The 14308-nt window shown below is 39.7% G+C and overlaps 1 protein-coding gene across 5 annotated transcripts in view; it reads right to left on the reverse strand.

The window, feature by feature from the left end:
• Positions 1-340: 340 nt before the first annotated feature.
• Ankrd12 (ankyrin repeat domain 12) overlaps positions 341-14308 on the reverse strand; it is a 107438-nt gene continuing 93470 nt past the window's right edge. For all 5 annotated transcript variants that reach the window (XM_029531189.1, XM_021217654.2, XM_029531188.1 and 2 more), the window contains 4 exons: positions 11892-11990; positions 8520-8663; positions 5303-5398; positions 341-3176 (listed from right to left, as the gene is read on the reverse strand). In XM_029531189.1, coding sequence (XP_029387049.1) covers positions 2991-3176; positions 5303-5398; positions 8520-8663; positions 11892-11990 — 525 coding nt within the window. In that variant the 3' untranslated portion in view covers positions 341-2990. The remainder of the gene's footprint in view (positions 3177-5302; positions 5399-8519; positions 8664-11891; positions 11991-14308) is intronic.

Consider the following 14308-nt stretch of genomic DNA (forward strand, 5'->3'; position numbering starts at 1 on the left):
AGTTTATATGCGAGAGCAGCAGAGGTAGAATCAAAGACATAGCCCACTTTCTGAAAAAGAAAAGGAAATTATCTTACTCTGCACTCGATTTCTTGGATCACTAGAATTTCAAGTGCCACTCAAATGAGGTTCGTGGGGCTTTGGGCATTGTGCAGCATGCCTCCTGCTCACACGTCATGTGTGAGACCTCTCTTAACTCGGACCAAGTGACTGGCATTGTTTTCACAAAATGAGTATCTCTGCAATCTTGCTGGAGGCCCAAGTAAACATTGGTGTTTCATTTAATTACATAGGAGTGGGACATTAAGTAAAACGCACTGAGCACACTTTCACTCTTACATTTTCTATAAAAATATAACTCTTTATTAAATAACATGCACAAATATTAACTAGTCATTTATTAAACAGATATGATTTAGAACAAGACTTAAAGAAATACAAATCCTTAGGTACAATTTAATATCTTGTTCATGATGTTGGAATAGTTTAAAAAGAATCACTGATTAAATTAGGCATCCTCATTTTTCTTTTGAGAATTGAAACCTTTTCGGTAAATACTCCATTCCAAGTATTCTCCTCTACTATTTCAGACCTTCACAAAATCTCTAAGGTCAAGAGTCCTTAACTGTGTGTAACTCACACATCTCCTATGAAGTGCAGTAACTTAGCTATCCCGATGGCGTGCAGAGGAAATGCGAAGTACAGAGTCCAGGCAGAGGCTGCAGCTGGCTGAGCCACTGCGGAAGAGGGTGAGCACTGTGGTGGGAAAGCTGGGCTGAGGGCGGCACCTGCGGCTCCCTGCTTACGTGCGGCGGCTTTTTCCTTTCCTTTCCTTTCCTTTTTCCTTTGTCAACAGTTTGCTCTGATCAGTCAGGACTACTTCCTCGACTGTTCCCTGGCGGGACCATCAGAACCAAATTCTCTACAGATTTCCTTTTCTCTTGCTCGCTTGAACATTTAATCTTTTTTAATTTTTGTAATCTGCCACACGAGCTCATCAAATTTTCTTTCTAGGCGAGAGTATAAACAAACTTTGCATTAAGTTGATTTTGTATTAAAAAGTATTGCTTTTATAAATTAGCTTCTAATGTTCCCAGCCTTAATAAACATAACTTCAAAAACACAAACAAACAAACAAAAAAACAAACCAGTGCTTCAAAGTCTACCCTGCCTTTCTGGCCCCATTCAATGAAAGGCCAAAATCTTTCATCTAACGATCTAAGGAAAACTACATCTGACCTTTATCAAATCCTGCATGTGTGTTCTTCACACTGCTGCTTTATTGCGCATGCCAGTACAGTAAGAATAAAAATATAAATTGATGTAAAAATTCAAAAATCCCTAAGCTTAATATGTACCTTTGCACTAAAAAAACCTATTATTTTCTTTTACTAGCTGGAATCTCCCACTTGTGAGCTGAATTTAAAGTATTTAACATATATTCATAAATTGTTTTCACCGCTCCTTATCAAAACCGGAATTATCCAGTATTCTAACAATTCAATTCAATATTGCGGCAGGTTTCATAAATGTTTACCTTATTTGCCTATGATGATTTTAGACTAACCTAATTTTCGATTCCAAATGTTTCACAAGTTCAGTAGTAGGTTTTATACCTTAAGTTTTCCGGAATATCTAATCTATATCAGATCATAGGAGAAATTGTTCTAAGTATATTGCTCATTATTTTACTATAAAAGCATACCAAATCTTATTTCAATTATAAAATTTTGCAAATTATACGTTTTGCATTTTGATACAAGGAAAAAAGACAATATATTAATAAAAATGTCATGACTATTTCAGGGACTGGAATATTCCTAGACTTTTACTTCTTCTGACGACCAAGTATCTCACTTGACTTCAGCATTCCTTTTTATTTTAGAAGTGCAAAGGTTATTAAGCTTAAAAGATTAAATTTAAGCAATGTAAAAAAGTTTACAATGATTTAACATGACCAATAAAATTTATTAAACATATTTACATATATTCACAAATTCTTTCATAGTTGAGTATTAAAATAGACATTTACAATTTCAGAATTTCCATTCAAAGGCATTTGTTGTTGTTGTTTGGGGGGAAACAGGCTTTCTCCAGTGAGAGGAGGAAAGAGCTAGAGCCTCTTCATATGACTACCTCTAAGTAAGGTGTCCAGCACAGAGTCCCAGGCTCCCTCACAGGACACTGGGATAAGAAGTCTCACACTGTCTCAGGCATCAGTTAGGGAAAGAACCAAATTATAGAAAGCATGCAATACAACCAAGCCACCATCTTTACAGTTATGGGATGGACACAAGCTAACTCAAACACATGCATACCTTATTTAAAGCTTTACTATCGGAACTCACTGCTATTACACTTCAAAAACTACAACTTTGGTCCAACAGAACAAACAGTTTTACAATTATCTTTGTACACATTTTGATCAGTTCCTTGTATACATTTGACCATTAATTACAAGATATACAATATGTATAAAATAAGTTATTAAAAAGGAAGACAATATTAAAACTTTCAAAAAAGAAAACTGTACAATTAATTTACAGATAAAATAAACTGAAGAATTTTGTGCGAAGGTTTCCTTCTGTATCAGAGCCTATTTGGTAGGAACTGAATCTAATGTATTTCTAATACAGCCCACAAGAGAGCTGAGTACTTGTATCTTGCTACTTGGAGTGCTAACAACTTCCAGCGTTTCAACTTTTAAAAGTTTCAACTTTTTAAAGGTCTATTCAGTTTGTTCTAATGCAATAGTTACCTCTGATCAATATAAATAATAGTTTTCTGTTAGAAACTGTATTTGGATCAAAGATCCAAAATATTTTTCTTTATTTTTATAAAATGACAGTGTTCACTACATATCCAACTTTAGTTAACTTCTCTAACAACTGTAAAGGCGTAGTATCAGGGATTTTCTTAAAAGGCAGTATTCCACAGTATGATGTCTAGATATGGTTAGTTTAAGATGATACCAACACAAGTACTTACTGCTATATAGGAGTCAGTTCAAAATCATCATTAACATCAACAAGGGGAACATAAAACTCCTGGATCTCATAAATACTGATAGACTTATACGTGGCAGGGTCCAGTTCCTGGAGTTTGAGCTGCCATTCTAGTCTCTGGACGGCATTTAAAGCTGCAGCTTCGTGTTGCTGCCTCATTAAGAGACAGGTCTATTTAAAGGAAGAGAAGGCTTGATTAATCTGTTACACTTGCTGCTTCAAGATAATCTCACCCCGGGGGCTGGCAAGATGGCTCAGTGGTTAAGAGCACCGACTGCTCTTCCAAAGGTCCTGAGGTCAGATCCCAGCAACCATATGGTGGCTCACAACCATCCTTAATGAAAAAACTGATGCCCTCTTCTGGAGTGTCTGAAGACAGTTACAGTGTACTTACATATAATAATAATAATAATAATAATAATAATAATAATAATAAAGATAATCTCACCCCCAGCTTTCTTAGGGATGGAGACTAAGGCTAAGGAACACATCATAAAACCTTCATGCCTCTACACCAATGTGCCCTTACTGCTGGGCCTACCATTTCATATTCATTTCTTTAATTTGGGCTTGCTAATATTCCTTGAAATTATGAGATTCCAAACTATTGAAAGAATTGTAAAATCTAGACAGACATGCTTTAAAATTTCAGGTCAATTTTTTTTTTTTTTGAGTCAGGGTCTTGCTGGCTTCAAACTTGTTGAAATCTCCCTACTTCGGTTCCACAAGGAGCTAGGATTTCAAGAGTGCACCATTGTACAGAATGTGTTTGTTTTATCATTCTATTCTTCCTGTTAGAGCTGTAAGCAGACAGGTGCACTGGTTGGTGGGTACAAAGACACACACAACTCCTCTGTCTGTGGCCCTCTGATAGACTTAACTGTGTGTACGTGTTTCTGTGTGGACATGTACATGTGAGGCCAGAGCTATTGAGGCTGGAGTTACGAGTGGTTCTGAGTCAGCTGACACAGGAAGTAGGAATCAAATTTAAGTCCTCCCCAAAACTAGTATGTACCCTTTGACACTGAGCCATCTCTCTAGGCCCACTATATTAGTTCTTAAAATAGGTTTGTTTTTTTATTTCCTATTTTCCTGTTGTGGTTCACAGTAAGTATTCATGATTAACTAATGTTTCTTTTTCTGGATATTTACCAATATTGGTGATATCTTTTCTCTTTGTTTTTGGAGACAGGGTCTCTCTGTGTAGTCCTAGGTGTCCTAAAACTCGCTCTGCAGATCAGGCTAGCCTTGATCTGCCTGTCTCTGCCTCCTGAGTGCTGGGTGGTGTGCCCCACTACTAATTTCTAAGGACAGAGAAACACTAACCTAATTAATTAATTTGCTATGTATGGGTCTTTTGTCTGCATATATGTATGTGTACCAGATTAGTGCCTAGTGCTTAGTGCCTATAGAGACCAAAATCCAGAAGAGGGCATTGGATCCCCTGGAATTACAGATGGTTGTGGTTACAGATGGCTCCATGTAGTGACTATTCCTGGTTGTCAACTTGACTATATCTGGAATGAACTACAATCCAGAATTGGAAGGCTCATCAGTGATCCTAATCTGGAGTTTGGGAGACACAGGTTTCTGACCTGCATCTTGGTATGGAGATCATGAGGCATAGAGGCTATGGATTCCAGTGGCTATGGATTCCAGATTAAGACAGGGAGTTCAAGGTCATCTGGGATTAAAGATGTGGTGGCACACACCTTTATCTGGGCTACACCTTCTGCTGGAGACCTACGTAAGGACATTGGAAAAAGGAAGTCTGTCTCTGTCTCTCTGTCTCTTTCTCTGTCTCTCTCTCCTTCGCCTGCTTGCCGTGTGGGACTGAGCAACTGCTAGATCCTTGGACTTCCATTCACAGCTACTACTGACCATCGTTGGGAGTTGGACTGCAGACTGTAAGTCATCAATAAATTCCTTTACTATGTAGAGATTACCTGTAAGTTCTGTGATTCTAGAGAACCCTGACTAATGCAATCCATAAGTGCTAGAACTAGCTACTGCTCCACTCTCAAAGGAAGCATCCATTTAACCTGGTTCAAAGGAAGGCAGCTGAGTTGGTGGAGTACTTGCTTGGCAGACACTTGAGGTCAATCCGCAGTACCAGATAAAACTGGCGTGGTGGTGCAATACATAGTAGGAGGGTCTGAAGCTCAAGGCTAACCTTGGCTTCATATCAAGTTCAGAACTAGTCTGGGACCCATGAGAACCTGTGTCAGAACAACAACAGACAACAACTGCCATGCACGCATACCCACAACAGACAACTGCCACGCATGTGTACCTACCTTTAGCTTGTCAAATTTATCGTCCACATCTTGCAACCAGGACATGAATTGTCTTGCATTAAATCGATCTCTCACAGAAGTTTTGCTGTCATCAGACTAAAAAGAATGCAGTCAAACACTTAAAAAAAACCTTTAATATTCCATTTATTGTGTATGTTTCACTTTTATCAATGATAGAAATATATTTCTAAAGAGAAAGTTTAACAAAGCTGTCACTTCTGTTTTGAGTAGACAGGGTGCTTACAGAATTCTGAAGATGCAGTGTTTAGTTATGAAGTAGAGTCCTGCTGTGTTCTCAGAAAGGCACGGCATAGAAAGTGCTATGCCTGTTGTACCTCGGCTAAAGTTTCCCATCCATACAGAAAAGGTGGTCATGTGGGAGGCATTGGCCTTAGAGGTAACAGTTCTCCCAGGATGGATCTTTCTAAGTGCTCTCCAAGCAGGCCAGTGGATGGCTCAGAAGGGAACGACACTTGTTATACAACCCTGCTGACATGAGTTTGATCCCTAGGCCTCACACAAAGGAGGAAGCCAGAACCCATTCCACAAACTTGTCCTCTGGTCTCACACACACATTCTGGATGCCAGATATGCACCATCTGCACACACAATTCAAGTAAAAACTCTTATCAGTTTTGTGATTTTACACACACACACACACACACACACACTCACTCACTCACTCTTATTTGTTTGTTTAAATTTCAGTTTTGTACCTTTCTATGCAACTTTGGGCTAATTATACTTTCTTAATTTTCTATGGTGTATTTTCATATGGCATTTTTTAAGAATTAAAAGTACTTCAAGGTTATCACAACAATGTCTGTGCATACACAAGGTGCCTAATGTCCCACTTTTAGGACTGGTATTTAATAAGTGTGTCAAAGCACATTCTCAGCAGCTTCATTTTCTCCTTGGTCTCAGAGACAGTTGTATTGCTTAATATTACAGGTTTACTGTGAAAAGGAATAGGGCCTGTTAGAAGATGAGCTGAGCCTACCCAAGGAGGTAGGCTTTACCCTATACCTGGTTCTTCACAGGCCATCTGATAGGACATCAGTCTGCTACTATGGCCTACCCTAAAGCCAGTAAATGGGCTCTTTGTGGAGTCAGTTGTTACAAATGTAAACTGTTACAGGTAACTGTCCTTGTCAAGGAGTAAGCCTCACATCTTGCTATTTCATCAAGCTTAAATTTTAACTTGAAGTCTGGTTCACTAGGAAGATTTAGGTCAAGGTATAATAAAATGATTTAAATTACCAAAATGCCCTTTCCATTAACAACATATTATTTATTAGAGAGCTTAACAAACTTGGGTGGCTCTATAAGGAAAGGGAATACAGTCAGAAGCAGAGATAGCTCTACCTTAATATGAAAACATCCCCTTCCAGAAGAGGTTTGTGACTTCTAGTCCTCTAACTACTAAGAGAGACTGGCCCAGCCTGCTACATGTCTGATTTGAGATCATTCTGAATTCACTGGTAATTCACTTAATTTTTCTTTACCTAAATTCTTAGGTAAGCAAGTTTGCTTGATGCCAAGCTTGGTGTGCTCACATGGGAGGGCAGCAAAGATCCAGCCCCTACAAGTGACCTTCACACATATTATGGCATGCAGGCACTTAGGCACACATAATAAGGAGATGAATGTAATAATAAAGTATACATTTTTCTTTTTTGTTGGTGTTTCTGAGACAGGGTCTCATTACATTGACTAGCTTAGTCTCAAACTCGTGAACCTCCTGCCCAAGAGATTGCCTGAATGCTGAGATTACAGGTATGAATCACCATGACTGCCTGAAATTCTCTTTTTAATCCATCAGAGGCTAAGCATTCCTCAACCTAACCATGTTCCTAACCATGCCAATGTATATGTGTGAAGGTCAGAGGACAACCTGAAGGAATTGACTCTCTACCACCATGATGTGGGTGGGTCCTGTGGCTAAAACTCAGGCTGCCAGTCTTGTCAGCAAGCAACTGTGCTGACTCACATGTCTTTCACCTTTTTAGAAATCATAAAATGCTCTGATCTAGTAGTTTCTTACCTCAATTTCCAGTTCTGATATATCTTTCGTCATTTAAAAAGTTGTTGAGTGCCCAAAGAATAAGTCTTTCTTAGAGTTTCATTGTTGCTTGATTATAAATCTCCACTTATATTTGTTAAAATGGATCACAGTACTTTATAATGGCACGAAATTACAAGACCTCAGTAAACATGTGGCCTAACTTTTAGTAACATTACTAACCTGCTAACTCTGGTTATTAGAAGTTTTAAAAATGGTAATTATTAAGTATTTCAATGGTTTCTGCACTGAATTTATTCAATTTCCTTACAGTCAAGCTCCTTTCTTAGATCCAGGAATTAATAGTGGCGTGCTGCTGCTTCTGGGTGAGCCATGGCACTGCCACTCTGAACCAGAGCGACGCCTGACCACCCACACAGTCTTCACAAGCCTATAGACATTCATTCGCACATGGAGGGAGGATCAGTTTACATAAGTGAGGAATGAATGCAGGACAGGGTCAGAGGAAGCAAGTGGGGGTTCTCTGCAGGCGTAGAAGACTATAAGTTGTCTATGCTCCTCTAAAGAACCCAATAAGCTCACTGGCCCACCAAGGTGTCAGAGCTAGATGGATCACTTAATATTGACTTTAGAAACAAATGACAAGTTACAGTCATCTGTAAGTGTATATATGGATATAAACACTGGTGTGGTCATGTGTGGGTACAGGTGCAGACAGGCCATGGTGCATGTCTAAACACTGGAAGACAACCTTGGGCATCAGTCCTTATGTTCCACTTGTCTAAGACAAAGTGTCTGTGCTTGCTGCTGTATGTGCCAGAGTCCTCCAGTCTCCTCTCTTCTTGCTGCAGGAGTACTAAGAGTCTAGACGTGCACTACCGTGCCTAGGGATTCAAACTCAGGTCCACACATTTGCATGGTAAGCACTTTACCTACCAAGTTATGTTCTCAGTCCTTGATTTTTGCTAAACAGATAGTTTGCAAGCTCTCAAGTTCTGGGACTAGAGGCTTATGCAACCACACCCAGAAGATTATCTGGCTTTATGACAAACAACTACAGAGGCCCAGCTCCTCCAGGAGTCCTTTTAAGAGTTGCATTTATTCTTTGACTTTAATTCTGCTTTCTTCTACAAATGCATATCTAAAAATAGGCACAGCATAGTTCCAAAAGCACTCTATAAACTAGCACTTTACCTGTGAGTCCAAGGGCACATTGTATACCTCTGCATCCAGTAAGACAGTACAAGCACTAAATGGCAGTGTTTGATTGGCCAGTGTTCTTGCAGCTCTGTAATGAACTCGCAGAACTTCTTGTTCATTGGATACAATAAGTTTTTCCTAGTTGAACACAGAGTAATTTTTAAAAAATCATAAAGTTGTTTGCGGAATTAGAAAAAATAATTTAAGCTACATTAAACTAAATAATCTTAATCATAAAATGGCATTTTCTTCCCAGGAGGTTTAAGAAGATTAAGAATTCTTAGTGTTCTAGAAAAATCTTCTCTCTCCAAAATTGGTAGTTTCTTAAAATTGTTTTTTTTTTTTTTTTAAGTGTTAGAACACTTTAAAGTTCTGTAAGGTTCTGGAGAGATGGCTCGGTTTTTTAAGAGCAGCTGTTGTTCTTGTAGAGGACCTGAGTTCAGTTCCTAGCTCCTAGCACCCACATGGAGGTTCACAACTGTCTATAACTCTAATTTCAGCAGATGGGACACCCTATTCTAACTCCCACAGACACTAGGCATGCATGTGTGCACAGACATGCCAGCAAAACCCTCATGCTTATAAAATAATAAATAAATCTACTTTCTATTTCCATAACATTTTCATGACATATACCAGAACTAAATCCCATATTACTAGCAGTCACTCCCCTTCTTACATCTCCCGGCTGTCAGTAGTCTAACTTTTGTCTCCAGGAGCTTGTTTTGAGCATTTTTTATCTGTAAATAACGTTGTACATTATGTTGTCTTTTGTGCGTGATTCTCCCTATTCCATCTTACATTTTCAAGGCTTATTCCCACTGTGGGTGTGCACCGGGTATCTACACCCACTGTGGGTGTGCACGAGATATCTACTTTGCTGAGGACAAATTCTATTCTAATGTAGACAACACACTTTATGTATGGCATTCTTGGGTGATCATTCAATCTGAAGGGTGGCAGACATTGCCACTTCAAAGCATGCTAACTTGGCATAATGATTATCTGAGCTGAAGTTGCTTTAAAAATAAACAGGCCAAGGGTACTGTGAGAAGGGAATAAAACCCCCATGTGAAAGCTGTCCTCTATGCAACAGGGGAAGGAACATTCTCATCACTAGAATCAGGAAGGCAGAACAGAGAACTCAAACAGCCTGCATCTTTCCAGTGCTTTCCTAGTTTCTGTCTGACCCAACATAAAAACATTTGGATTTTGCCATTTCTTTGGGTCTTCATTTCCTCATGTGAGCTCTGTGTTAAGTAAAACTTATGCAAAATATATGTGCAACTTTTGTTCATCTGCTGTATGCCACGCTAATTCTCAGGCTTAAACTGAAGTGTCACAATGGGGCTGAGATAATGTTCTACCCTTCCCCAAGTTGTTATTCTTTGGGGTTACTATGAAAACGCTGTCATCAATACTCATGCTGGAGCTTCTTTGCTCTGGACATGCATTTTTATTGTTTACAAGATAATAACTAGGAGTAAAACTTCTGGGTAATAAATCTGTTACCTGTTTAGCAACAGCCAGTTGTTCAGAGCAGTTGTTACCGTTTTCCATCCTGACCCACGATGTCTGATCCCTTATGTACCCTCAGTGTGTTCCATTATGGTGCCTTCTGCAGCCACTCTAGCATGTGTGCACTCCCTTCTCATGTCTGCTCTGTCTTCTTATGTGTGTATCTCTGCTCATACTCAAGTATGTTTGTGTACTCCCCCTGCATGCTAATGCTTGCAGAGGCTGGAAGGGAGTGCTGGGTCTCTCCCTATGCAGTTACAGGTAACTGTGAGCTACAATGTGCATGCTGAAAACCAAACTCAGGTTCTCTGCAAGAGAATCAAGCACTCTTTGTGCTGCTGAATCACGTCTCTAGACCCAGCTTAATGTTTACGATGATGTTATTTACAGAAATAAACATTGTCCTCTTTAATGAGTCAAGTATTCCAAACTTCTAGGCATGGAACAGGCTGAGTCCTGAAGTAAATTGTTTTGCATTCAGCAGACATCCATCTGAAGACTGTAAGCCACCCTGATCCTGGCTACCGGCTTGGATTACTTGGTGGTTATCTTTGTATTTTCACCCTCAATGTCAACAAAGATGGCTCTGAGACCTATACTGGCAAGGGTGTCATGAGGACAGCCTTGCAAGCAGTGGCTTGTGAGGCCAGGCTGGCAGCAGGCCCGCTCTGCCTCCTCTGTGCTGGGAAATGTGCAAGGCTTTGCTCTCCCTCCTTGCTTCTCTCTGCAATCAAATGAACTTCACTTACAGAATTAGTTATTATATATTTCTGTGAAACATAGCTTGCGTCTTTTATAGACCACAGAACTTTACCACAAGCTTAAGAGGATATGGAGGTATATCTATGTTTTTTTTAAATTTAAATTTAAATTTTTAAAAAAGATTTATTTATTTATTATATGTAAGTACACTGTAGCTGTCCCCAGACACTCCAGAAGAGGGAGTCAGATCTCATTAAGGATGGTTTGAGCCACCATGTGGTTGCTGGGATTTGAACTCTGCACCTTTGGAAGAGCAGTCGGGTACTCTTACCCGCTGAGTCATCTCACCAGCCTCTTAATTTTAATTTTTTAGAAAGGGTCTGTGTGGTTCTGGATCTTGTTATGTGGACCAGGCTGGCTTTGATATCACAAAGATCCCTCTTTCTACCTGCCTCTGCCTCTGCCTCTGGAGTTCTGAGGATAAAGGTGTGTACCACCACATCCAGCTCAAGGGTTATATTTGGTAAATCCACATAAACTACTTTCAAGATCTCTAGGGTCATAAGGTTTGGTTCTTTCTAAGATGACCTTTTGGTTGACTTTCTGTAAGTGTTTTGGCTGCATGTGTGTATGGGCACGTGTCTGCCTGCTGCATGTGTGCATGGGCACGTGTCTGCCTGCTGCCCGTGGATCCCCTGGAGAGGAGTTAGGTGGATGCTGAGACCTGAGCCTACGTCCTCACAAGAACAGCAGGCGATCTCCTTAAACACTCCACCATCTCCCAGCACCCCTTGGTCTTTTTTATTTCCTGTCAAGACTAACTACTGAAAACAAGGTACTAAGTTAGCAGGGCCATTAGCCCTGAACCAGGCAAGTACTCAAAGATTAACTGACTATTCGAATACCCCAGGTGTAATAAATCACAAATAACAGACATTTTAGATATAAAGTACACGTCAGCGTCAACTGGCCTAAGACGGGGTAAAATCCCCTTTAACCCAGTGAGCACAATGTCACAAAGACACAGCAGTTCCTTACATAGCAGTAGACAGGCAACATATAAAAAGTCATCATCCATTTTCCTGTATTTTAAAAATTGTTATTATTTTTTTTTTTTTACAAAATTTGTATTTGAGGGTACCTTACCCTTTCAATACTATGTTGCAAACGCAGTTTCATCCTTACTACTTCCTGTTGCCGAAAGAGCTCTTTAAGTGGGTCTGACAGCGAAGGTGGCGGGGTGATCTAATTAGAAAGCACACATAAACTATTAAGTTTTTATCACAATTAAAGTTTTAGTGCATAACTTAAAACCTGACATTCCATGAATTAAATGATACAGTTTTGTCAACCTTATCAGACACTTAGGATTAATAGAGAGTATGTGCAAGTATCAATTAGAAATGCTCAGGAACCACTGTTTTAACTTTCTTCTCTACTGCTGTGACAAAGGAAGATTTGTAGGAAGGATTTCTTTGGCTTATGGGTTACAGATCATCACTGGGGAAAGCCAAGGCTGGAACTAATGACAGGAGCTAGAAGCAGAAACCAATGGAGGTATGCTGCTTGCTGGCTTGCTTAGCTATTTTTCTAATACAGACCAGGCCCATTCTCTGAGGGATGGTACCACTCAGTGGGGTGGGCCTCCTCCATCAATTATCAAACAAGAAATGCCCCCAAAAGACATGCTCACAAACCAATCTGATGGAGAAGACTCCTCACTTGAGGTGCCGCCTTCTCAGGTCTATCAGCCTGACAAATGAAACTTAAGACAATTAGGTTAAAAGGGGTCTGATCTAATCAATAGTTTAATCAAAATCAGTTTTGTTCAAAAGAAAATTGAGTAAACTACTGGAAGGCAGTGGGACTGGGTGGGGGAGGTGAGGTGTCTTCCCTTTCTTTTCTTGCTGCCAAGAAGTGATACGCCTCGACACATGCTCCCACTAACTCAATACTCTACCCAAAGCAATGGATATAGAAGACGCTGAATCTAAACACAGCAACTTCGAGCCAAAATAAATCCTGTCTGCTTCTCTGCCACACTGAGTCTGTCTGATGAAAACTGTCATTACACAACTGAGTGAGCCTCTTTAGTCAGTTCTCCCTGTCTAAAACCTCCTAGGACATTCCACTGTGCTTAGACGCTTTGACTCTTAGGCTACAGCAAAATTTCAAAGAACAAATTATTAGGACTAAAAAGTTAATTACTACAGAGTTATTTTAGACCATCAGTCACGGGAAGAGATCACAGAGCCATACAAACAGAACAGGTGATATAAAAAAAGAAGTATTCTTGGAGACATGAACAGCGTGCTTATGTAAGCAAGGCCTCTTTGTAGACTTGATAAGTGTAAACACAAAAAGCCTAGTGTTAATGAACTATCATATAAAAGTAGAGGAAACTATGCAATGAACTTGTGGTTTTAAATTTTTATTGTATGTAATATACCATGAAACTTTGTGTATAATCATTCTAAAATTATGAGTTCATTCCTAGCTGGGTATTACAATGGCCTATACTTTCTGATTACATCTAGAGGATGTTGGTAAAGTAGATAGGCATGTCTGGAAACAACCATCTCTGACCCTGGGTATCCTCCCTTCTCCATAGGGTGTTTCCCTTCCTGTGTCCTTGTGCATGACTACTACTGGACCATTAGGAGAAAGGAAGTTATCTCATAACATTTGATGGTTTGTTGACTCCATTAGAGAACAGGACATCAGATTCCAGTGTTGGGGCTAATGGTCTGCAGCACCATACCCTGACAAAAGATATGTTTTATGATAAAACCCAGACCATCATAAAGAAACATGGGAAACTATGGTAACAATTTAGAATATCGATCTTGTTTATCTTTAATATCTAGCTCCTAGCACAAGGCTTAGTATATACTTGTTATTTGTAGAGTATGCAATATCCAAGCCTCTGAGTATCTAAGGTGTAATGACGTCATCACACCACAGTGGCAATAGAGAAAATGGGAAAAGAGAGGAAGCAAATCAAAAAGGAGGCAAATTTAGTGGCTTATTTTAGTTGATGGGACAGAAATAAGGCAGGGGAACCAGAAGAAATACAAGTGCTTAATTAAGTCCATGAAGAGAGAATTTAATGAAGAGCAAGGTGGTCAGGATATTAAATCAGACAAACAGAACAAAAATAATCTAATGAAACTGACAAACAGCTCAGTGGTAGTTTCTGCTATGGCATAATGGCTTGGGAATAGGAGATGAAGTGAAAAAACTGTCATACAAACCCCTTGGCACAAGCATGGCAGTGAAGGTAACATAAAAGGTTGATGAGCTGAGAAAAATCAACCGAGATTCTCTCCCCTCTCTAAGAGAAAAGTAATCCAACTATACTGAGTGGGCAAATATAGACCAATCAAGAAGGAAGACTGGAGAGGCAGGCAAATTTCTGAGTTCAAAGCCAGCCTGGTCTACAGAGTGAGTTCCAGGACAGCCAGGCTGACACAGAGAAACCCTGTCTGGAAGCCCCCCTCCCCAAAAAAGAAAGAGAGAGAGAGAGAGAGAGAGAGAGAGAGAGAGAGAGAGAGAGAGAGAGA

Source organism: Mus pahari, chromosome 18 (genome assembly GCF_900095145.1).
Source record: "Mus pahari chromosome 18, PAHARI_EIJ_v1.1, whole genome shotgun sequence".
NCBI classification, from domain to species: Eukaryota; Metazoa; Chordata; class Mammalia; order Rodentia; family Muridae; genus Mus; species Mus pahari.